Source organism: Atheta coriaria, unplaced genomic scaffold, assembly GCF_025399875.1.
Source record: "Atheta coriaria isolate IRGN ID8LTWV9N9 unplaced genomic scaffold, Caltech_Dcor_3.1 hic_scaffold_6_pilon, whole genome shotgun sequence".
In the NCBI taxonomy this organism is placed as follows: Eukaryota; Metazoa; Arthropoda; class Insecta; order Coleoptera; family Staphylinidae; genus Dalotia; species Dalotia coriaria.
Window position 1 is genome coordinate 1,147,138 of NW_027045448.1, and position 25,373 is coordinate 1,172,510.

The window sequence follows — 25,373 nt, forward strand, 5'->3', positions numbered from 1 at the left end:
CACGGATGACGCACTTTTGACTTTGTTTTTGTAATTTTTATTATTTTAGTGGAGTTTGCTTGATTTTAAAATGTTTAGATAACATCTACAAAATTTGTGAATAAATTACGTTGTTATTTTGCTAATTTTTGACAAACACTATAATTTTTTAAATTGTACTTTTTGGTTCATTTTTTTAGGTACATATTAAAAGATTACAGAAGATAACTTTGCATTTTAAAAGAGTTTCAATTGAAATTATGGTCTCATTAAATTTGTTTTAAAATTGAAGAATATTGTTATAATAATTCCCTTAAAATTTAAAATTTTATTGACTACTAACTTTTACCCGCGACTTCATCCCGATAATGTTTAATAAAAATGTAATTTGTTTTTACTCTCTTGTTCCAGACATAGTATGTGTTAATTCTATCAATAAGATTCGCAATTTTAATTTAAAGAAATTAATTATATAAAGAATTGCTAATAATGCACTTCAGCGCGCCATCTCGGATTCAACTATTTTACTATAACTATGATTGAATCTCAATGCCAACTTTTATCCTATAGAAAAGGGCTGTCTTTAGGGTTTCCCCGGCAATTATTCCAATTTTTCTCGCCGTATAAACCATCCTTGGACTTAAACGAACATTAAAAGAAGAATTGGCCAATTTGGTCGAGGCGTTGTTGAGTTATGCGCTTACTAACAGATTTTGCGATTTATTTTTATATTATAGATTAATTAATTAGTTACGTGACTTTTTATTAAAATGTAATAAAAATATACCTTTTTGCCTCTTTTACCTATAAACCATTTTTTGTCTGATTTTGCGATAAAATCTAATCCGACAGTAATAAGATTTACATAAGTGTGTTGATGGCGGAAACATATTTAGTCACTAATCTTTTGCACCATCTTGACATTTACGTTTTGACCTATAATTACATTAAGGAAATAAACAAATGCTCAATGATTTTACGCTCGTTTTTAAAGTACATAATTTCAATATAGAAAGTCGTTTAGACATAATAGGCGCGTTGAATGTTGCACTTTTGAATCTTAATTATTGTATTTTTATGCGCCTTATCGACGCCGAAGCTGTTTATGTAAATTCACAGCATATTACCATTTAATGATAATGATATCTCATTTGTTTATTACTTTGACACCATAATTCATAATGAAATAATTTAATGAGACACTTAAGTTCACACTTATTCAAGTAAATATCACGTACAATATCACCGGCTATGAAATAATCTACTTTTATTTCTACATTTATTCGAAATAAGGAAGAAGAAAAAAATACAATAGTAACAATAGATGTGTAAGTGTACGAAATCGGCGAACGTGACAGCTCGCTTCAATAGTTAATTGGTTCCATCACAATCGCGATTACACCCGTAATTTGATTTCGGCCGTTATGTAATCTGTAATGGATTGTGTTTTATCCAATTTTTACCGCTGTGGATCATTTGCAATGATATTGTCGGAGCTGTACCGAAATTTACTGTGTACTTGGGATACAACGCGGGGTACGGCCGTACTGGGTATGATTGAACATCATTAATAGCATTTTCGTGCAGATGGCGATCGATTGCTGCGAAATCCGGGTTACAAATCGCCATGGTAACTAATTATAAAATACAAATTCCGAACGCCCACTTTGGCCTAAGATAACATTTCTGGTATTTCGTAATCTTTTAAATCTTGCATGACTTCAACTTTATACAATAATAAATCGTATTGATTTTATAATAACATCAAATTAATGTGTTATTAAAAACAATTAGGATAATGAGAATACGCTTTTCTTTCAAATTTATTTTTATCGGGAATTTTCAAAGTAATTTTTTTATTTTTCAATTGGAAATCATAAAGTTTTGCTTAAAGTGAACTTATAATAAAAAAAAACTATAAATTGAGTCATTAATTAAGTAATGGTATACTTAAAATTTAAATATTTTAACACGTTGGTCTATTTATTGATTTATTTATGAACTTTAAATTCACCTGTCCTGTCTACTTTCAAATTAAACTATATTTATTCGGTTGTCACTTTTAGTTTCTAAAACAGAGCAAAACTGTATCAACATAAGTTTTTTCTTACACATGACTTAATAAAAGTAATTTGTGTAATTTTTCATCGTCAACCTTCTCTACACCAAATTCATCCGCCAAGGTTAAATCTACACACTTTATTTATTAACTTGCCCATTACCATTATTAAACCAAAAAAAAAAAAACAATCAATTTATTTTCCTAATTGACATATTTTCTTGAGCGATTGCCCACGCCAGTTGCAATTTCTTGAATTTGTTTAATTGGTAAATTTAAAGCGTATGTTATGCACGTATTGGACGTTGCAAATTGCGACCGCGGATGCGGACGGAGGCACAGCGATTTATATTAAATTCCTGGACGTGCTGCAACAACTGACAGGATTGTTCCCGTGTGCTTGTTTCCACTCTAATTTAGTTTTGATGCGGTGCAAAGCGTGCGCACGTGGTTACACCGCCATGTCGTATAGCCAGGCTACGGTATTTTCGATGCTCGGCAGAATTATTAAATAGAAACCACTTAAAATAATAAATCTGCAAGAAGGAAATAATAATTTTTACGCGCATCTTATACATTAGTGCAACTACGCCTGGAGTGTTATCACAACATATGCTCCTTACCTACAAGGCCACACAGGAAAATATTAATTTCAAAAAAGCTTAAAACTTAAATTTACAAAAATTAAATGAAATTATAAAATAAATAAAACAACAAAAGTGATTTTTTCTATAATACATGTCTATTTCTAAGCAATTTTATGCTGAGTAATTGTTAGATGTTGCATTTGTATAAACACTTGGTATGGCGCAGAATGTGCGCAGTGTGTCTTTGCGTTAAAGTAAAATAACTTGAAAAACGCTCGCCGATATCAATTGAGAAACGTTCGCGTGGAACGCGAGGCACGTTAAGTTCTTGTTGCAGCGACGATGCGCGCGAAATCGCGCTGCGGTGATATAAATAAAGAATTAATTACGAACAACTACTACCTGACATTCTCTTAACGCTCGCAATAACTTAACGACATCGACGATAAATTTTCAATATGCGCGCGCGCGCGTACACACACGCATAAGTCTTACGCATCGCGACATCGCATGCAAATTCTCGCATGGCGAGGTAACGCCAGCCTCCGGTGTGTGCGCCAACTAGTTCACCAACCACGTGCAGTGCGTTTGTTTGGGGCACTCGTAATGGACGTGCTTAGATCAGCGATCGGACATCGTTTAGTTTGCATAATTGAATATACTGAACGAACGATGAAATTAAATTTACTTAAATTAATTACTTACTTTAATAGAAATGGTGAAATAGTTATCGTGAGTAATATTGATTTATTTATTAACTTTAAATTCACCTGTCTACTTTCAAATTAAACTATATTTAGTATAACATAAGTAATATTGTTAATGTAAATATGAGTTTGTTTGTTTGTGACGCTTTCAAACAAAATCCACTGAACCAATTTTGTTAAATTTTAATATAGAGATGTGTTGAACCTATGAGAATAACATAGGATACTTTTTGTCGCAAAAATATAACCTGATGGGTGTAAAATAAGGGTTCAATATTAGTATGGAGATTTTCAATCATTATTATAGTTATATCAACTTTTAACCGAGATTTCGTCCCGGTAGTGTTTTATAAAAATGTAATTTGTTTTTACTCTCTTGTTCTAGGCATAGTATGTGTCAATTCTATCAATAAGATTCGCAATTTTATTTTAAAGAAATTAATTATATAAAGAATTGCTAATAATGCACTTCAGCGTGCCATCTCGGATTCATCTATTTAACTATAAGTATGATTGAATCTCAATGCCAACTTTTATCCTATAGAAAAGGGCTGTCTTTTGGGTTTTCTCGGCAATTATTCGAATTTTTCTCGCCGTAAAAACCATCCTTGGGCTTTAACGAACATTTAAAAAAAATAATTGACCAAATTGGTCAAGGCGTTGTTGAGTTATGCGCTTACCAACAGATTCTGCGATTCATTTTTATATTATAGATTACATTGTATCATAAATTTGTTATGTCACCTTGTATAACTTTTATTTACTTGCACTTCACCTTATATTCATTGAATATTAATATTGAAAATATGAACCGATAAAATATTAGCATTAACATTTGCACACGCGAAACGAATGATCGTGTAATGATACCTACATGGAATCTATAATCGTAGAACTCTAAGGCCTGATAATATCGGTGCAAGGCTTAAATTAACTTTTAATTGAATTACATAAATTATAATCGCCGAACAAGTGCATGCGCGAGTGAGATATATAGAATCAGGAAATTGTTCCCCTGCGACGCGTTACATATTTACAGCTGTGTTCTGCGCGGAAATATTTTATTACGTAACGATGCAAGTGGTTATAATGTCACGCAGTTTTTCGCCTCTAATCGAGCATAGCGCGCGTTCTTTTCAAAGGTTCGTGCGCACTGTTTATGCATTCGCAAACAGGAACACTGAATGGAAGCACAACAAGCAGAATATGTTTATAACCTTTACATGGATAAATGTTATAAATATTCAGATTATGTTTTTGTCAGAAAGGAATATTTTGTGGGCATAATCTGTTATTATATAAGTATTATAATCCCTATATATTAAACAAATAAGAACGTTTGGGCATATTTTGATGATTTGATCTCCGGCGCCTCGAATGGCAGAATAAATATTAAAACCTAAAAAATTATGACTTAAAAGGTGATAAATAAGGGATGCAAATTGGTATGAAGATTAAATCATAGTTATAGCTAAATAATTGAATCCTAGATGGCGCAAAAATGCGTTATTAGCATTTTTTATTCCTTGAAAATAAAAATTCATTAGAAAATAAAAATTGCAAATTAATTTTATTCATGGAATCGACTTGAATAAAAAAGTAAAATTTCATTTCATTTTTACTAAAAACTACGAGGACGGAAGTCGTGGGCAAAAATAAAGTTTCGCAAAGTTAGAAATCAACAAAAGAATCATTCTTTTACGTATGCAACTTAATACACACCGTGAATGAGATCATGTGTGGAATTCAATAATCAATTAATTATTTTAAAGTGATATCGGGAATTAAATTATATATTGACGTAGTTAATATTAGTAGGTTACATTTATTTACTTATTATTTTAACTATTGAATTACTACTACTGATGTTGGCGTTGATGTAGGAAGCGGTGCGGATGACTGCGTTTTCATTTATGTTATTTCTAATTGTTGTTCATGATCAGTTCCCGGGACCGCAGGGAAATCACTAATTAATGGAGCAATACGTATATTAGTAGGTCAGCTATTAGGTGACTCTGGCCAAGCGTTGGCAGTTTACATTTGGAGCGCTGCCTGGGGCGGCGCATTTTAGAGGGTCAACGAAGTTCAATTGACTTATATTGTGATGCTGCCATGTCGGCATGTATACTGCTGATTTATTTCAGAATAAAATATCGAAATACTGTTCTAAAACTATTTTTTCTAAGGTCGTTTCACATGGGAAATATAGTAGAATTACTAGTAGAATAAAACTTTATCATTATTATTTGTTTAGTGCTTATTCTAAGGTTTGCAAATTATTTTCGCAATAGTATTCGTGGTAATTTCATAGCAGCCTTTTTGAAACGCCTCATACTAAGTTATTTTTTGATTTATTTCAGTCAATTTGTAAAAATCATTAAATAAATAAGCGAAGTTGCTTCGTAATGTATTTCTTTACTTCTCGTCCTTTTGTTGTCTGTACCTTCTGTACTTTGTTCCATTGAGTAAGTTATTTGTCAGAATTCTTTCTGCGTGAATTTTTTGCCTTTGAATGAAGGTGCTCATCTTCATGCTTCTCTTAATCGTCGTTATGCGTCGTAATCTCATGGAACTCGTCAAGGTCACGTCGTAAACTTCTATTACGACTCGCAGGCGCAAGACGCACGACGCGGTGTTGTCGTGACGCTTTAATCAAAGAAAAGGAACCAAAGGAAGCTATTATCGCATAAAAAATGATAATTGCGCATTAAAAAAAAAGACAAACGCTTTCAAAATGTGTTTGGCACGTTCGTGATGTACGTGAATGCCATAATAAAGCGATTTCGGACAAATTATCTTCTAATCAGTGAACGTTTCAAGAATAATAAAATCTTACAGTCACACGTGTATATAATGTTGATGTTATATTCTATTGTAAATTTTCTACAGAGCATGAAAACATTTTTTTTCGATAAAATAAGTTACAATATGACTGAAAATTATTTAGTTTGATATAAACATAATTGAAATACAAGGGTTTTTGCTTCCGCAGTTTAAATAAAAGTTATTAAGTGTTTGAATGTTGGTTTTGGTTTGTAAATTTGAGTTTGTGTAGCCCATGCTGTAGCTTGGGTTGCCTATAGTTTGCATAACATACTCTATTTTGTAATATGAATAAAAATAAAATAATGCGGATGGCGATGGACTGAAAATACTAATTCATTCAGAAAATAAATAATTTCTGTTTACTTTGTATAAAGCTGTTTTATTTATTTTTATAACGTACCTACCTATGTGTCGACATAAACAAAAATACTTGGAAAATTACGAAATTTTTAAATTTCTTTATGTACTTTATGCTGTTAGTCTCTAGTGTAACTGTGCAATAATTAATGACTGGATTTACTTAGAATTAAGAAATACAATATAATTTAATTGCCGCAACATGTGCGTTGTTGGCTTCTATAGAAGCCCAAAAATGTTTTCTTTTTTCTTTCATAAATTTTTATTCACTTTTGCTTTTGATTATACTAAATTTGTAAAAACATTCCTGACGCACTACAAACCATAAAATCAACACATCAATCGATACCAGTTCGTTAGTAGGTACTTAATACAAAAAGTTGGTTCAAGACAAATTGCAATTACGTAAATCGTAAAATTCTCCAGCGCTAATCATACCAAGAACGTTTATGATGATGCGGTGATGAGTATTCGCGCAAATATTCGCTTTTCTTTACGTTACTGGAGCCGTGGATAAATCTTAAATGGATGTATTTATTCGTCAGTTCCATTAGTAGCTGCTAACATGAGTTGTTAGGTCGAAATTGGTTCCGATGGAAAAATATAAATTTATGTTCGTAAACTCGTAAATTATCGACTTTTATTTCATATAATTAGTGCGTTTAACGGCCCTTTACTAAACCGAACTAACTGTCTTCTAACTGACTAAAGTAGGTACTCGTAAACATGTACGTACTCATTTTATGATATAATCGTAGGACGTGATAGAATTCAAGTTGTGATGAACATTATTTGGAAAAATATCCTTACGATAATTGCGAAAACAAATCTTTATTACTTTATAATTGCGGAATGTAAGCAGGCAATCAAGTGCAGTCTGTGGTTTTTATTAATTTAAGTGTTTTTGGTTTTTATTCATTTTAAACTATATAAAAACCCTGAATTTATCTGAGAACATTTAGAAATGCACTTTTTAGCTAAAAATTTATATTTAATAAATAATATTTATGATAACAATTAAGATAATGTAGGTATAAGCCTAATTTTGTGTTAATTAATCCAATAATTTTTATGTTACAGAGACTGTAATGTGCTCCGGTTGTAATCGCGTGTGGTCATTATTCCACGTAACATGGAGCGTACTGTATGTAACCAGCGGTGCAGCTCAACTGGTTGCCGGCGTCTTCTTCCTACTCGCCATTCCGTCGCTCATTCTCGGCTGCAATCTAATAACAGGATTATGGGCAAGTATAATTCCAAATATTTTAAGCGTTCTAATAATATGAAGTGCAAAAAATGTGTAATCGTTTTTTGAAGGTTAACTTTCATTTCTCCTCTTGTTAATGTAATGAATATTAATCTAAACTTTTTAAATGCAATTAAACTTTATTTTACGATAATCTTCGTATGATTACAAACTTTTTTGGAGTTTTTACTTATTTTCAATATCGGTTAAGGTTTTCCACTTCTTAATTTTATATAGGGGAATGAAATAACTGAATAGAGTTGAGGAAAAAATTTAAATGATCATTTGATAAATTTAAGTGTATATTTCGTCATATTTTTACTGTGCAATCTCGCATTTTGCATCATTAATCTTCAATCGTTTATAAATATTTAAAAATACTCTAATATTTGATGAATTAATTAAATAAAGTTGTAAATACCAATTAATATGTTGCTTTATATTAAACGAACAACTTCAAGAATGTTGATCTTTCCGAATTATTAAAAAATAGATTTAAAATTTTGCGTATTGTTATTACAATAAATATCGCCCCACTTCAGTTACATAACAACTACTTTTATTATAAGAGTAATTTTAGATTTTAATTAAAAGATTCTCTTCTATTAGTATTTCTTATGTCAGCACTAAAATTTCGAATTTTTGCTTCCTGAAAATATTTCAAATCAACGCGTTTCTTCCCTCAACATTATCATTTGCTCCTCCGTTTTACAATTACCATAAAAACGTGTCGCATTTCATAAGGATCATGAATGGTGGAAGTGCCGAGCATGCCGTGAAACGTTCGATGTTTGCTCTTCGCTTTCATTGCGCGGCGGCGGCGTCCCAGTGACCTAAATTCTTCCACCGATCGTTTCTCATAATCTCGCTTGAGCTCACCCATCGAACACAAGCGCACCACGAGTATTGGTTTCACAGCACTCCGCACGCACCCAATTTCAGTTGAGTAGTAATATTTCCACCTATCGATTCGGATTTCTGAACGGTATTTTCCCATTTGTTTGAATACTCGTACCAAAACACTTATGATAATTAGATAATGCGGTGTCTTTATTTCTGTTTTTAGGTTCCAGATTCTAAAACGTACATAAATGATCAAATTAGTTAGAATTATTCATGTTGGTCATCCGAAACGATTGAATAATCCAAATTTATGATTACGCATAGTTTAAGTTGATGCTGGTGCTTAGATTAGTATCACGCCGAGTCGCACGACGACAAAACCGACATGTGTATTCACAGTGCCGCGCCGCATTTAATTATTAAGTATCAGGATCGTTAATTGCTAATTAATTATTTTTTTGGAACTCGCGCCGTTAAATGCCAGTTGGTAATACGAGATTGGCTTTAATTTTATTTATGTAGGTAGATTGATGAATTGATATCACTTTTTAGTTTGCTAAAATTACGTCATTTTTGCCCTAGATTTCACACAAATTTATTTCTATAGGAAACTTAGGTATTCATAATAAATACGTATTATCAAAAGGTGAATTCTTTAAAATTTGACTATTTGTTAATTTTTAATTATTTATTATTATAATTACTATTTTAAAATATTTATTTTTTATTGTTTCGACTATAAAAGTTGCTTCTGATGACCTTAACGGTTTTCTAAACAATTCGCTATTCGATAAGACCTGTTCCTCTTAGATTTGACCTTTTGTTTGTTTCTCAATTTGGTTCCAAATAAATTTTGCATTATTGACCTTCAGATATAAAATATCAAACTTATTTCAGGCATTTTATTATTATTATTTTTTTAATTTTAGAATATCTGTATGGGTATCGGCGTTGGAATGGTTGCTTGTTGTGGACAAGTAACCCCCAGACGTCAGGAATACCTCCTCTACATGACCATCTCCATCCTGATGGCGAACGTGATCAACGCCATCGTGTCCGAATGGGGCTTCTACACCGAAGATCTTCCAAAACTGTTGATCAAGCATCAATACCACCTCCTGGTCCAATACGGTAAGACATTACATTCGTAAACAGCAGCATCGCCATTAACGACTATTAGATCATCGATGTAATTGCTCGCGACACGAATAGGATAATACGCGAGAATGCGTCGTGCATGGGATCGGCACGACGTGCTGGTTTTTTTCTCTTCTGGCTCTCGTATTCCTTATTCATTTCGCCCGGTCGCCGTAAATCGTATTGAAGAAGAACCATCGCGGGCGCGCACACTTACCTACACACGAAAACTCGTTTTCAGTGGAACAAGTCGCATAGTCTTCGCGGTCTCCGGCCGTCTCTTCTTCAACGGTGCGCGCTGCGCGTCGTCATCGCGTCTGCATCTATCTCTGATGTATTCATAAGTACATTTCATATGCGTACAATTCGATCGTCCACCTTTCGGTTTTTTTGTGTTGGACGCGAGTCTTGAGATTCCGCCTAGTGAACGAGAACGTTCGGTCTGTCTCGCTACGAGGGGAACGAGTTGTTTGTAAATACGCGCGCGCGAGTTGTCTTGTTGTTGATGGTGCGCGCTGGGCTACATAACATTCCACTTGTCGTCGTTTTTCGAAACAGACTCGTCTCTCGAAAACGGCGCGCGTTTGCGTTTTAAGTTTTCGCATTATGTGCAAAGTACAATAAGTTAAGTTAAAAGTTTCAAGTGGGGTTTTATAGAACGTGTATTAGAATGGTTCATTCATCGATTGTAAGTATAACACATCGTGTTTTTGCAAATGTTCAAAACCAATTCAAAACATGCGAAGGTCGTGTTTGGTAAATTCTATGAATACTAATGACGGGTGAACACGTGACGTGTGTTTATCAGCGAGGTTTGCCTCTCCACTCTGGAATCGTTCGTAAAGTTTTCGTTCGCTTCGGTCGGTGATTGTTGAATAACAAAAACACAAGCGAAGGTGTAATTTTGCAGTGAAAATAATAAATAATGAAAATCAGTAGACGATTCATCTACGTGTCGAACGTTGTGTGTCGCAATCGTGCACAACAAAACATTTGAATGAATGGCGATATTCTCACACATCACATCATCGCTTCGCAAGAAACTCTCGGCGCGCATTGTTATTGACTCGTTCGCGCGATTGCACAAATCAGGTAATTATTGAATTAATATGAGCCTACCACATACCCCATGAAAGGCTTGAAGCGCGCGAATATTAATGTCATGTTTTTACTTTCCATTGATGTAAACTTAAACAATTGACATGTTAAATGTAGATTGAATTGAGTTGGGCGAATTTATTACTGATTCAACCTGAAGTTCAATCGAGCGGACGAAGGTGGCAAATACGTACGATTGTTTTTTCAAAATTTAACATATGTAAAATGATTGGAGTTTTCGTTGAGCTTATCAGAATTTGTGTTTCAGCTTCATTGGCAACGCGAATTGCCGCAGCGGCTGTAATCGGCGTAGCCTTCGTGGACAGCCAGCTTACGTTCTGCTCAATGCAAACCACACGGCCGAGCACCAAGAAGAAACTTCGTGGTTCGCACGAACAGGTTTCCGATATTGAATACATAATTCCCAGGGTAAGCACCAAACGCGCAATCTTTGGACACCGTCGCAGCGCTAAGATGTAGCGCAAAAAAAATTGCGTCTGCGAGGCACACACGCGTATGTGTACACTTTGCCCGATACACACACTCGTGATGCAACGCGTTACATAAAATCGACTTCGCTCTTATGTGAAGTAGCACATGCCGAGTTTGCGGCTGCGAGAGGTGTATCCATTACGCATTGTTGCGCCGCAGTTTAGTTGTTTTTCAATCGCTGTGCTTGTCTGCTTTCAGCCAAAGTCATCCGGCGCGTCGTCGAAGCAGGTGTTCAATGCGTACAACACGCAGAGCTGGGTCTTCGAATCGGACAACGTGAACGCGGCGACGCACGCGGCCGCCTCCACCGCGGGGTACGGGAAAGCCGCACGGCTCGCATCCGCATCGGACTCGCCGTATTTGAAACTGCCGCAGGATGCGCGGACGCCGAAACGCTCGCCGAGCAAGAAAAAAGGTGACTTAGAGAACGGTGTTGTTATTGTAGCCGATACGACCTACCTGATCGACAACCCCATGGTACAAGTGGAGGAAGCGTCCGACGACAGCACGAGCAACAGCGATCGCAAGTTGTGTTATATGAAGAGCTTCTCCCGCTCGGCATCGCCGGCGGTGCTTTCCGCTAGTTCGTCTCAGATTAGCCTCAACCAACAGCAACAGCTTCAACCGCAAACCTCGACACCGATTTATGAGTGCCTGGAGAAACTTACGCAACCAGAGACCTTTCGATCGCGTTTGGATAGCTCGCGTAGTAATCGCGAGGATTCGTCACACTATCAGACTCCGCAAGTCATGGTGCGGCGTGCGGATTCTGCCAGTCCTCAAATCGAGCAGGTTCAGTATGCGTCCCTGATGAAGGAACTACAGAAGGCGATCGGGAACAAAAAGGAACCGGGGGTGACTTCGCCTCCGAGTAATGGCGGCAGTGGTACCCGCACACAGACCGCCTCAAAGAGCAGCAGTAGACAGGACTCATCGCATTCAGACGGCAAGAATAGCGACGCCGAGTTTTCCAAAGAGTTGGAGGCAGCGCTGCAGCTCATCCAGGATCTGGAGAGTCCGAATACAATCGAGACGCCCTCCGACACCAAGGCATCGGGCGGCGAACGCGACGGCAGCAAACCGATGACAGGGTGGAGAGACAGTCGCAGTGATAGTGAAAAAACATTGAGTGCAGTCGGCTCACTCGCCGAAATCGGATCGCCATTGAACGAGTGCCAACAAGAACTTTATACATTCAAGCCGTCGGCGAACGGTAAGAGTGCCCGTATCGTTGTTCAGTATAGCGACTCGCAAAGCACGTCGGGCTATAGCTCACCCACACATAACAAAAGCACACCGAAATGCTGGTCCACGACGTCATCGTTGAACGGCAGCAACACGGATCTGGGCAAGCCGCTCTCCTACACCATCCACAATACCAAATCCACCGCAGTCATATCCCTCTTCACCTCCAATGATGCCCTCAAGAAAGGTAAATCGGTCACTCTAGTCAACATTTCCGGAGACAACCAGCCGATACACGAACCCCTGCATTCGAATCTACCCTCCCCAATCATGACAGACATTACCAATCACAATCAAAACAATAACAGCAGTCATCGCGAACATACAAACAACAGTCAATACGATTATGCCATTGATGTTAGTAAATCGAGTCCGACGCGCCAAACGTCGCTCGGCTCGTCCTGGAACGTCAAGTCGCTGCTGCGAAGAAAGAAGCAGACCGTGCCGAAACTCTGCCCCGAGCTCGAGGGGGCGATTGTAAAATCCGAAAGCTTGGCATACCTTACCGAGCTTGAATTGCTTGCTAGGCATCAACGTAATAAAGACATCCAACGGGTAAGATGAATACAAATCAAAATGGAGTGGTGTTTCCCCCTGGTAACAAAATGGTGATTGGGCGGTTTTACGGTAACAGCGCGTGTTGGATTAGAATGTGTCGTACTAACGTTTGCCTCGGCGCATGCATTATCACTAACCCCAACTAACAACTGATTTGCAGGCTCTACCAGTGTCAAACGTTCGCAGTCAGTTTGCTTGAATCCCTCTAGTACCTACTTACAGCATGCTATATCAATAATACCTTAGTTACAGGTTTGGATGGGAAGACTTCTATGTGTGTGTTACTTTAAGATAGTTTAAAATCTTCCTCAGACCTGGCAAGTGCCTAGGAATGTTTATATCTCTTCTTTAATTACAGCAAATCGAGCAGAGAGTCCAGCAGCAACTTGGTACCCCATGGACTGATAATGAATAAAACAAAACAACACTGACAAGCGCAGGTCACTGATACTGCGCATGGAGCGAACAATTTGGAGCACTCGTATTCATTCAACCTAGTGTACAATTACAGAAGCTGCACTATCATTGTTAGCGTTAGCAGTACGATCAGAGTCGACTTAACGAGCTGGCCGATCCAAAAAAGAAGCATTCCTCACCTGCATCGCCATGGTCGATTTTGCTACATTGGCGTTATAGATAGGATTATTGGCAATTACTCAATTAGTTCTGCTGCAGTATTATCGGCAAACACTAAGCCAGAATGAAGGACAGCGTACAATACGGGCCGAAAGCGATTCGAAGCACAAATATGTATTATTCGTTCCGTAAACAACTGACCTGAAAGGTTCACGAAAGGAAATATCCATAAAATATCGAAAAAAAAAGCACGCCAACGTATGTGTTTTAATCCGATGCTAGGCGCGTGTGCTCAAGAAGAGGAAGAAAGAAACGGAGGAAGAAACGATGGCCTAAATGTACATCAACATTTTTATAGTCGTCATATTTAAATAACTGTCTAAAATGTTGTGCTGCGGGTCAGCTTCTTTCGTCCATGTCGGTTTTAATCCTATTCTTTGGCACTACACCCATAACTGATACACAAATTTATCATTACAACCAAATATACAAATGAAAATGCTCTAATGTATAAATGTATTACGATTTTAAACCCACGCCACTCAATTACGATTTCGAAAACCTCAAATTACGCTCAAGTAGAGCAAGAAATACAAATGATATGTAACAAAACTCAATTATTTATTATTGGATAGAAAATTTATCTATTGCATAAAGAAGTACCTATACTATTGTATATTTTTTTATGTGTTTAAACGAAGAGAGTTGTAAATATTGTTGTTATAGATTAATAATATAGTTTATAATATTATCGATTTTAACCTAAAATATTTAAAACTTATAAACAAAGTATAAGAAATTCTTGTGTATAAATAAAATGTTTACAAAACTTGTGGTTTTAGATATTTTGATAGATATTTATTATTTTGGTACTAGAACTTGCTTGTCGACATTGTCTTCCCATAACCGCAATCTGTTTTACGTTTGGGTTAACAAAATTGCATGAAAATCAAAATTACTCTCTTAAAAAGGCGATTGGGGCATATTCTATCCCTTTCTTAAAAAAACTTTGATTCAGAAATGCTTGAACGGGGAACCAATCCATCATCAATTTCATTTTGTTCCGTAATTATTATTATAATATTAATCATTGCGTGTTCCTACTGGTCTTTATTCTGATATTTTTAAATTTATTGTAAATTAAATTTGAAAACATCATGTTGTAAAAAACTTTATATATCGTTAAGTTGTTACATTCATTGATATTTAATCGTTCAATTGAATGAAACGTTAATCATATAAAATTGCTGGCATTCTTGTAACAACCTTAGTCGAGTTCACGGTTCTCCAAACTCCGCAAGCAAACCGTAACCCAAATAAATATCCAAACTTTAATTGAGCAAATAAAGACCTACGTAATTGAAACCAGTCATACCAGCTTTCGTCAACGATCAGTCCACATCAAAAAGTAAAGTCCTTATAAGAAAATCATTCTATTATTAACTTGATCCAACAGCACCAACAACAACTGTAAATATAATGGAGTTAATGTTTATGCTTCAATCTACTCCCGTACCTTTCAATTTACGATTAGAACTACTTACACACCTTCTCTCGAATATTCAATTATTATGCCACAACAGTGCGTGTGTGGTCAGGTCAGTGTTATCAATCTACCTGCATCCTCTGCATAACGTCACGCCCAGCTAAGGCCACAAACTGAAGGTATTCTTTCATATTCCTAGACTGGTTGCTTTACGAGTGCATTCGTGTTAATTATTTACGTTTAACAAAGCGTAACGTTGACTGACTTTGGTTGTGTTCGACGTCTTTGTGTGGCTACAATGGCGTGAAAATGCGTGAATCATGCTGGAGATATGCGTAGAAATAAATATAAATAATTGACATGAAATGTTATATGCTATTATTATAATAACAGCTGGTGTGTTCCTATAATAATTTACATAAAAATCTTACATTGAATAATGTGGCAGGAATTTTTCAAGCGGAATACTTTTGACTTATTTTTTTTCTTTTAATTTGCAAACGAGAAATTATTTTAAGGTTGAAGAACAATTAAATATCAACAAATAAATTAGTAAATGGATGTAAATGATAACTTATACTAAATTATTCTTAAATTAAGAAAAAATGAACTCTGAAATGTACAATTACATATCCTCGGAACAAAATGTTTAATAGGCTAAAGGAGTATAGATTTTGTGCCCTGAAGATGTTTCTCAGCTCTGTTTTCGCAAAAAGTGTCACAGTTACTAGTTACATGAATTTAACTGGTAATTTCATAGTTATTAACAATGCTAATATTTATACATTTTGAATAGGTTTTGAATAACTGAACAAATACCGAATGTAGTTATTTTGAACCAACCCAACAGTTTTCTACTTTTCGCTTTATATTTATTTAGACATAAAGTGGGCACAGTGAAAGCATAAAAATACGCTATTAACGCAAAAAGTGTCCGATTGTAAACGATAGTATTGGGGTCGGCATTATACTTTGATGGTGGCAAAGTATAGGTACTCTGACGAAGGTCATTTTTACAGTTGTACATATGATTATTTAAAATTCAACGCGAGCCACAAAAGTATCACAATCTACACGTAAATAAAATGAACTACAAAATGTCTACAAGAGTATATAGTGAGTCGTGACAACATCACAACACGTTACGCATACAAAACATCAAATAAGTTGCAACGTTACAAAACCAAATATATAGACTTTCTGAGTCTATTGAAAATTAGTTACACCTCAAATGTGGTAACTTTATTATACCTCAGAAGTTTAAAGCGCTAGATAAATACTGTGGCAAGATGAGGGCCGAGTTTATAAGTACCTCAAAGAAGCTAGAAGCATTGTAGGAGCAAAGCGCGCGTCAACGTCGAGGCAAGCGCAGCATACTTACACCTTACACCTCTCTGCTTAAGTTAAGTTACCTGCTCTGGCCGGTCGCTCAGTTCGTGTTTGAGCGAGGCACGCGCCACACTGTTTGCTCGCCTCGTCGCGTCTACCAAGTGAATATCAGCTATTCGATGCATTACGCGAGTGTAAATAAAGTGTAAATAAAAACAATGACGTCGCCCTCGTCAACATTGGACGGGCTTCCGAAGCAGTTTGTCACTGCGATGCGCACCCTCTTTGATATCATGGATGACAAGCACACGGGGTACGTCAACTTCGTGGACATCGAAAATCGTTGGCAGGACGACGGCTCCAAAGGCCTGCCAAAAGGCGTCCTGGAATCGCTGCGAAAAGTCACACCGCCCAATGGTTTACTCTCCTTTGAACGCTTCTGTGCTGGACTAAAAATCTCCTTGCTGCGTAACCAGGTAGAACGTACGGTGCCACCGCCTGTGACTGGTATATCACAAAACCGGCCACCAAGCGCACCTTTACTGGACCTGGACTCACCGCCAAAACCCACTTGGACCGCCAATACTGTTGCCATCCGTCCCAATAATGTTATATCGCAGCAACGCACCCTTTCGATGCCACAATTGCTTGTGGAGCGAAAGGAAAACATCCCCGATCAGGTCGAGCTGATGCAAGCGTTCGACAACAAACCAGTTTCGAACGGCAAGCCCACGCTCTACGGGCCGCCGAAGCCGCCGAGAACCGGCTTGGCGGGCATGCCGACGACCAACATCGATCGCGCCGAAATACGCACCGCGCTGCAGAATTGGCAGCTTGGCCTAATGATGAACGAGGATGGCAAGGATAAGCGAGGCCCGCAACAATTCACGACAAACGCCCACGCCAACGGTGGCATCTTCAGGACCTCGCGGTCTCTGGGCGACGGTAAGCCAGCGGCGCAAACGGACGCGCAAATCACCGGGATTTATCAGAAGAAGGCGAACGTGCGGAGGCGCGAGCCACGCCGCCACACGTTGCAGAACGGAATCGATTACAACATGCTCAAGCGCATGAAGCAGATCGAGCAGGAGAAAGACGTGCTGATGCAGGGATTAGGCGCGATTGAGAAAGCCCGTGATTGGTACCTCAAGATGGTAGCTGCCGTGCAAGAGAAGATGAAGTATTTGGGCCGGATGGGTCACGTCGTAAGTAAACATACGTTGAATTGATCACGATTCGACACTTGCGGGCGTGTTGGATACCAAGTGTGCGAAAGAAGCGTTTTAATTAAAACGCCGTTAGGATATCGAGAATTCTGCGCGTAGATTGCGCTCGCGGCTGGAGCGCAGACAGCAAATTGCCGCGTGTGCTCAATGTAACTACAAACCGTCGGATAACAATTCTCGTGTTCGTCGTCGGGTAACGAGCAGAGTTGAATTGCCAGCGTATCATGCAAAACGCGAACGCCACTAACCCACATTCGGTCCGCGCGGCGAGCATTTGCGACTCAACTCGCGCCTTTTATTCACATAATTAAATGCATATAGATGGAAGAGCGATCAAGCTCAGTACGAGCGAGATAATACTAGAGCAAAATATCTTCAAATGGATACAGGCGTTAAAAATGAAGCTGTATGCAGCAGGAATTTTAGTTGTTCAAGACAGATATAAAATAATTTGATCTTGAAATCGTCAACATAAAATTGAGTCATTAGCATCGACACCCAAGTGAATTAAACTGTGAATAACGGTAGACTTGGCTGAGAATAAATTGAAAAGGAAGGGAAGCATCTTATTTGGTTGCACTTACCACCATTTAATATTTTTAGTTTCACTCTTGGGTTCACACGTGAAGTAATGAGTTGTTTGCATATTATTTAGTAAATTTACATCTTATCGAATCATGAGTTACATTGTATAGGATCTTCACACACTATATTCATAAAATCATAACAATTCCAGTGAAGGTACGGAAATTGAACAATAACTTTCGGAATTTAATGAATTCCAAAATAAGTTTTGTCCATATTGGTAAAATACATTTTCCGCACTGAAATATTGTTATGTATTCGAAAGAGTTGAGGTTTAAAATTGCTGTGCCATGGTTTATAAAACGTAGGTGGCCTTGTTAAATGCAAATAAAATTGTATCATATTGTCGTGAAGAAAAAGTAGAAGTCATGGGCGAAAAGCGAAGACCGATGCACTTAAAGAAGAAACACGTTTTAAAAACACATTTAAGCATAGTGCAAAATAGAAATATAAGTATGCATGTTTTTTCAATGTATAACATTATGGCAATATCGTTTAGAGACATTGTCGCGTCATCAATGATATAACGTGTCCCGCGGTGTAACGGAAGTAAACATTATGCTTACAATACCTACCATTAGCGAATAAAATGATATTTTGATAGATCCATTTATTAGGCGACTTAAATATTTAAAATAAATTCTTATTATATTATTCAAATATTTAATAAAAGATCAAAAGCTTGACACCAAACCAATTTTTAAAATATCATAGTTAAAGTAAAAACAAGCAATAATTAGGTTTCACTCTTCTAAATTAACAATTATTATGATGATATACAGGAGATCCTGTAACTCTATCTCTTCCGTAACCATTAACAACTTGATTTATAAATTGAAACAATTAGACATAAAATTGTCATAGAGATACATTGGATACTTCGCTATAATGACTTCACACTTAGAGTAACATGACCGTTGAACATTATGTAGGTGGAAATAATTATATCCTAATTGATTCGCAACAATTTCAAACATTTTAGGAGCCATGGTCTGAAGCACAGCAAGAAAAACTCGAACTCCAGCGTGCCAGAGTGCTAGAAGTTAATAGGCACTTAGCCGCACTAACGGATAGTTGGGAGAGAGGCGGCCTGCCACTGCACATGAATCTCGCCGTCCATCATTACCCACAGCCACACGACTTGTCCTCACGATTAAAACAACAAAATCATCTACTCACTGAGGTAATTCAATCGCCTACCTACTTATTTTTTCAATCAAAATAATCATTGCACAAACACTTAGCTTATTAGTGAGTATGGTAAAATTAATTTTCACCATGCCTGGCTTGTTAACATTCTCTACACATGAATGAATTTAATTATCCACTAATTATAGTGATTAACTTTTTTCTTCTGCTTGATTTCTTTTTACAAATTTACAACCAGCGTGTATGAAATACACTGATAACAGTTAACTAACGCGGTCGGATGTTATTCCAAGTATGCACTTTGTAATTACTTACGGCAGTCTCTATTAATCAGTAATTATTGCAGAAAGTTGATGCTGGATGCGGATAATAATCAATTTTATTGTTTTTCTTCACAATTTAAACTAACAACCATTTTACATTGTAATTTAAATCACATTGTTTCGTTTGTTGGATTCCAGGAGGTGGGAAAGAAGAGTGAACGAATAACAATCTTGGAGCGTGAAAAAGCAAGCCTTATAAGAGAGCTTCTACAGACACGAAATCAGAATCGGAATAGTCAAGAGGAAGCAGTGTTTTAATAAATTATACAGAAAAACACTCCACGCAAAGTTACGGATAATATTTACTGTATTTATTGCACAAATGTTTGTGGTGCATACAATCGAGTTCAGATTTGATACAAATTGTGATTTTATTATTTAAGATGCATAATTTTATATAAGATTTACCATTGATGGTGGTATAAAAGTTTACGTCGTGCTTTCCTGACTTTAATTTGCCATTAAGCTATACAATGTTTAGTAAAACAATTAATCAACAGCAATAGAATTACAATGTAAATACTTCATGTGAAATAAACAACTGTTAAGTACATAATATATTTAAGAATATGTTTTTGATACAATATACATATAAATTGATAGTTGTGAACATTTACTAGTCCAATGATTTGGCGTTTGTTTTGGTCCCACTTTTAGTTCTGGGCACATAATAGTTTTGTACAAATATCAGATTAAAAAAAGTGAGCACTTGTTATAATAAATCACATTTTTATTTTGATTTATTTGTGTCTTGTGCCACCCAGTTAACACCATCATGTGTTAAGTTGCTCTGCACAAATGGTGATATCCATGTCAAATACCATCTTTCTCCTAAACAAATTGCAAGGTTGTTTAGTGTGCCAGTATCATAGAATCTATCTTTGAACTTTCTCTCATAAGTTATCATTCCATTTATCATTAGGTTGGTGTGAAAGTAAAACAACACACCTGTGAAAACACAGCCCACAGTGACTATCAGTACCAAAAATAGGAACAATTGATTCATTGTGTATTCCACAAATATCATAGCCAAAGGAAATACTAATTTTAAAATAGACATATATGAACCCAACTCGACTGAGTTGTAAATGTAGAAAATGTTATAATAGCTTGCATATAAAGTGGCAGCAAATATGTAGATTACAAACATGAAAAAGTAACGAAAATTATTATGCCCAATACAGCATCCTGTAAATATGCAGTGATGATCCCTCTTAAGAATACAAGTCTTGCATATATTGCAATGCCATGATCGAGGAGGTGCAACACACTCACAAACTGCACAGAATCGCCAGTTTTTTTCTGGTTTGCTTGGGAGCATTAATCCCCTGATGCTTGTGTCGATCAGAATAACACCAATGAAATTTGTTGTTATGTTGAACAATATAAATGTGCCCAGGATGAAATGAAAGTTGTACCACCCATGCCATTGGTTGTAGAATGTTGGCAATACTTCAAATATTTCAAACCAGTACACTATAGGTATTATTATGGACACAAACGTGGTAACTAGGAAATCTTGTAATGTTTTTGGTATAAAATCGTTGCGCACTTTCATTGTAATGTTAATCAACTAGATTTAAAAATAATGTAGTTCTTTAGTATCCGATTTAAAGGTTATATCTACAGCTGTGTTTACATTGAAGCAAGATTGAACAAAGTTGGTGCTTGAAACTACATAGTAAAATTACGAGCGTTTATCATGAATATTTTACCAAAGAAGAGGTAATAATAATTATTATTTGATTATCATTATATGTATGGGATATAAAATGATTATCTTCTAGATGGCATGTTCGAACAAAGGATAATATTGCAAGAGTAAGAAGAGATGAAGCAAAAGCAGCAGCAGAAGAAAAATCCAAACAAGAAAGGATACAATTAGCTGTAAGTTTCTAAATTCAAATTATTTATACCTAGTGATGTTTAGTATTTAACAACCTGGTTGATTTATTGCATTTCAAGCCCATATATCACAACTCAACTTCATTATTGTTTTAGGAGAGGGAAGCAAGAACCAAGCTATTGAGAGAAAGAGCCCACAAAAGAGTCCACACAGATGATTTTATGCCATATGATTCTTCATGTCCTGCACCCGATGACAAACCAACTAATGTTAACTTGTTTTTGGACCTTGAAGAGCAAACAGCAGAACTTAAACAAACAAACAAAGAACATGAAAAGGAAAAGAAAGAAGAGCAAGAAAAATATGAGAAACAAATTGGATATCTGCAGTACTTAGGTCAAGATACCAATGAAGCACTTGGTAAGAAGAATTGGTATGATGTAGCCCCAAATAGACTTGAACCACAAGATAAAAAGGAGGAAGTAAATTTGAAATCAAAAAGTCTAGAAGATCCATTAGTTGTGATTCAAAAGTTATTGGACAATAAAAATAAGCATGATAAAAAACCAATTGCAAATGTAAAAACACTTGATGGTAAAAAGAAGGCTGAGAAATTGTTGGCTGATAAAGAACTTGCACAGAAATCTTTAACCAAACTTTGTTCTAAAATTAAAAAGTGTAAGAAGAAGCATAAGAAAAAGAAAAGTAAAAAATACAAGAAAGAAAAGAGGAAATACGAATCTAGTGATGATTCTGAGGATACAGAGAAATTGGAAAAAGAAGCAAGACTGAAATTGCTTCGTGAAGAGAGATTAAGTCGGGAGAGGGAAGAAAGAAAGCGCGCTGAAGCTGTGATGACCAAGCTAAAAGAAAAACAACTGGGAATCACGAAACCGCCGGAAGCACAACCCACGCAACAAAGATACCATTCTCAGTTTAACCCTGAATTAGCAAAACAAAATTCTAGTCCACCAAAGATCAAGAGAGCTCATCATTGATATGAAAATATTTAATTTCCATCTTGTGTAAAAGGTCCGGTATAAAATTGTAAATTAATATTGTAGATTTAAATCCATATCCAGCATTACTTCTTGCACCTTCCAACTCTACTTAGAGGTACACAAGCCTTGTTCTTGCATCTGCAATGACGCGGGAGTTTGGAAATGTGTTCCTCGGCGCCTTTCACTACTGAGTAACTATCTCCACCTCCAAGGCTTGTCAATTCGTGTGATGATGGTTCCTGCGCGGTTTTAGGAGCCATCCAGATGAATATTTCACCAGCCCCGCCGGTGCTCACTAAATATTTCCCATTGGGACTGAACGAAACAGCAGTTACGACTGAACAGTGTCCCGCACCAATGTGAGTAGTATTACCTTCAAGCCCCAAAGAGTTCAGATATCGTTTAAATGCAGCCAATGATTAATCAATTTACTTACCGCCTTGATAATTCCACACTCTGATAATTTGATCATTTCCTCCCGATGCAAAAACGACTCCATTGCCACTCATATGAATCGTATTCACCGCGCTTGACGAAGAACCTTCCAATTCGCGTACGAGACTGCCGTCTAAAACTTCCCAGTAGCAGATTTTCTTGTCCGAACCTGAGGTTAAAATCTGCACGTCGCTGGGATGATACGCTACCGTCATGAACAACGTATTCGCAAAGATAACCTGCCGCCGGACGAAACGTACAATGTCCCAAATAATGCAACTGCCATCGGTACTAGCACTGACCGCTTCATCGTTTGCATTGTTGATGTGAATTGAGGACACTGGACCTTTGTGCTCCTTCAGTGTACAGATAAGTGTTTGAGTTGTGGGCTTGATATCCCAACATCGAACTTGTCCTTCACAACCACCACTGATGATCATGCGGCCCGATTTTAGGACGCACAAAGCCGATACACCTTTGTTGTGTGCGTCCATTATAGCATACATTAGTCGTCCTGTTAGCGGAGTAAATGCGCGTATGACGCCGTCATTCCATGCCGAAAGAATACATTTGCCGTCATAGGTAAAAATGACTTTGGAACATGTAAAATTCGGTACCATTATCCGCAGCAATTCGGTAGCGGTTTTGGTGCTCCAAATCCGGATATTGTGAATACTTGCTGTTGCAAATACATCCGGGAAATGGCTGAAATGTGAAATTGCACTTGTGAACTAAATGAAAATTTCTTCTGCGAGAACAACATACTGGGGAAATGCCACGTCGTATATTGTTGAAGTGTGGCACGTGATTAAGAGTTTCACGACGAATGTTTTAAACTCAATGAGGAAAACTTCACAATTTTGCGTGCCTGCATACATAGTGTCATCATCTTTCATCACCAGACTAGTTACGGCTGTTTTAACATGTGCAGTCCTTATCTAAAAACTTATCTTTAAGAAAACTCTTGTAGTTCCACGAAGAGAAGAACTGTAAAGATTTGTAAAAATATTATACAAACCACTTTAAATTCGGGCAGTGTACACAACTTGTAAGCAATACTAGATGGCTTCTTCAAACGTTCCAAATATTTGGGATTTTCTACAACCAACTCAACAGTACCATCACCGGCACCAATAACAAGCTCGCCCTGCGCTGTTAAAATGATAGACCGGATGCCTTAAAAATGAAATTGGTATGAAACATATGATTAAAGATTACAGAATTATTTATTACCCATTTGGTAGAGTTCTACGGTGCCAGCCGGCAACTTCTTCTTGCTAATTTTAGTAAAACATCCAATCATCATGGGTAACTTTTGCGGGTCTAGAACTTCCACATCATGATGGAAATTCAGACGTATCTTTAATACATCGCCCGTGCTCGTTCCGCAGAAGCAAATCTCATCGCGGTCATTTGCTGCCATGCATAGCACTATGCGTTTCAATTTAGCAAGACTTACCGAGGTACCGGTGATGGATCGAGCTGCCGCATCAATTTTCCAAATCATCAACGTGCCATCACCACCTGTCATGAAACAGGGATCACGGCAGTTCATTGGATAGAGGACGAAAGCATCGCCTTGCGTTCCGCGTGATGCCTCCGTGCTACAGATGAGCTTCTTTTGTTTAATATCCCACACTACAACTGACCCGCAGTCGCGGCCACCTAGGGATAGGAGGAAGTCGTCTTTGGCAGAGAAGACAATTGCCTCAACACGTACTTTGTGACATTCATGCTTTGCGAGAAGCTCCCTTTTGTGAAAATCCCAAAGGATGACAGATGCCTACAAGATTTTGCTACAGAACTGAGCTTATAAATCTAAGGTTTTAAAATTGTACCAGAAACCCGATGTGATTAATTTGTCCGGAGGCTACGTAGTTTCCACTGCGAGAAATGTCCAGCGCGGAAATTGAATTGGTGTGCCCAGCGAGGAAATCATGTCGCTCGGTTTGCATGTTCTTTATCACAACTTTATTTCCCGTGGGGTAGACGATGTCCACACCGTTTGGATGCGCTCGCAAACCATGAATTGTATTGCCATCAAATCCAACACATGCATATAATTTCAGATTGGAAACCTGTTCGGCATCGTTATCCACACCTTCTACTTCCGGCACATCTGATTCAGCCATGTTGAATTATATATTTTATTAGTTTTTTTGCTATATTTTTGCACTTTTTCTGTGAGCAAAACTTGAATGAAATATGTTGTCAGTCAGCAAATGAATCTAATGGCTGTCTGTAACGATCAAACAAAACAAAATTCCGTTTTGTTACACGTTG

At 37.0% G+C, this 25,373-nt stretch overlaps 5 protein-coding genes and 1 long non-coding RNA gene across 9 annotated transcripts in view; 3 read left to right on the forward strand and 3 right to left on the reverse strand.

The window, feature by feature from the left end:
• The window catches only part of LOC135793302 (formin-J-like), a 38,465-nt gene extending 23,926 nt beyond the window's left edge, over positions 1-14,539 (forward strand). Inside the window, exons 2-6 of one of the 4 annotated variants that reach the window (XR_010548598.1) lie at positions 7,596-7,759; positions 9,534-9,735; positions 11,108-11,268; positions 11,530-13,203; positions 13,493-14,539. Coding sequence is in view for 3 of the 4 variants with exons in the window: in XM_065304203.1 (XP_065160275.1) it covers positions 7,604-7,759; positions 9,534-9,735; positions 11,108-11,268; positions 11,530-13,131; positions 13,493-13,549 (2,178 nt within the window). In the remaining variant the exon portion in view is untranslated. Of the gene's footprint in view, positions 1-7,595; positions 7,760-9,533; positions 9,736-10,179; positions 10,430-10,590; positions 10,834-11,107; positions 11,269-11,529; positions 13,204-13,492 lie in introns of those variants that run through there. The other 3 variants (XM_065304203.1, XM_065304205.1, XM_065304204.1) reach the window with 3 other exon arrangements.
• LOC135793304 (uncharacterized) lies at positions 14,313-15,453 on the reverse strand. Its single transcript, XR_010548599.1, has 2 exons — positions 15,259-15,453; positions 14,313-15,178 (listed from the first exon to the last, which is right to left on the reverse strand). It is a non-coding gene; the product is annotated as an uncharacterized lncRNA (long non-coding RNA).
• A 1,152-nt stretch (positions 15,454-16,605) lies between these two features.
• LOC135793315 (suppressor APC domain-containing protein 2) lies at positions 16,606-20,368 on the forward strand. The gene is made up of 3 exons (XM_065304228.1): positions 16,606-17,730; positions 19,319-19,519; positions 19,947-20,368. The coding sequence occupies exons 1-3, from the start codon at positions 16,744-16,746 to the stop codon at positions 20,064-20,066; spliced, it is 1,308 nt and encodes a 435-aa protein (XP_065160300.1). The 5' UTR covers positions 16,606-16,743; the 3' UTR covers positions 20,067-20,368.
• LOC135793318 (probable palmitoyltransferase ZDHHC24) lies at positions 20,098-21,431 on the reverse strand. Its single transcript, XM_065304231.1, has one exon. It carries the CDS (start codon positions 21,364-21,366, stop codon positions 20,539-20,541), a length of 828 nt encoding a protein of 275 aa, XP_065160303.1. The 5' UTR covers positions 21,367-21,431; the 3' UTR covers positions 20,098-20,538.
• LOC135793316 (leukocyte receptor cluster member 1 homolog) lies at positions 21,425-22,729 on the forward strand. Its single transcript, XM_065304229.1, has 3 exons — positions 21,425-21,533; positions 21,596-21,695; positions 21,810-22,729. The coding sequence occupies exons 1-3, from the start codon at positions 21,511-21,513 to the stop codon at positions 22,650-22,652; spliced, it is 966 nt and encodes a 321-aa protein (XP_065160301.1). The 5' UTR covers positions 21,425-21,510; the 3' UTR covers positions 22,653-22,729.
• On the reverse strand, positions 22,649-25,371 carry LOC135793314 (cilia- and flagella-associated protein 52). Its single transcript, XM_065304227.1, has 6 exons — positions 24,929-25,371; positions 24,324-24,873; positions 24,109-24,266; positions 23,856-24,028; positions 23,092-23,795; positions 22,649-23,028 (listed from the first exon to the last, which is right to left on the reverse strand). Exons 1-6 carry the CDS (start codon positions 25,220-25,222, stop codon positions 22,739-22,741), a joined length of 2,169 nt encoding a protein of 722 aa, XP_065160299.1. The 5' UTR covers positions 25,223-25,371; the 3' UTR covers positions 22,649-22,738.
• Between the last annotated feature and the right edge of the window lie 2 nt (positions 25,372-25,373).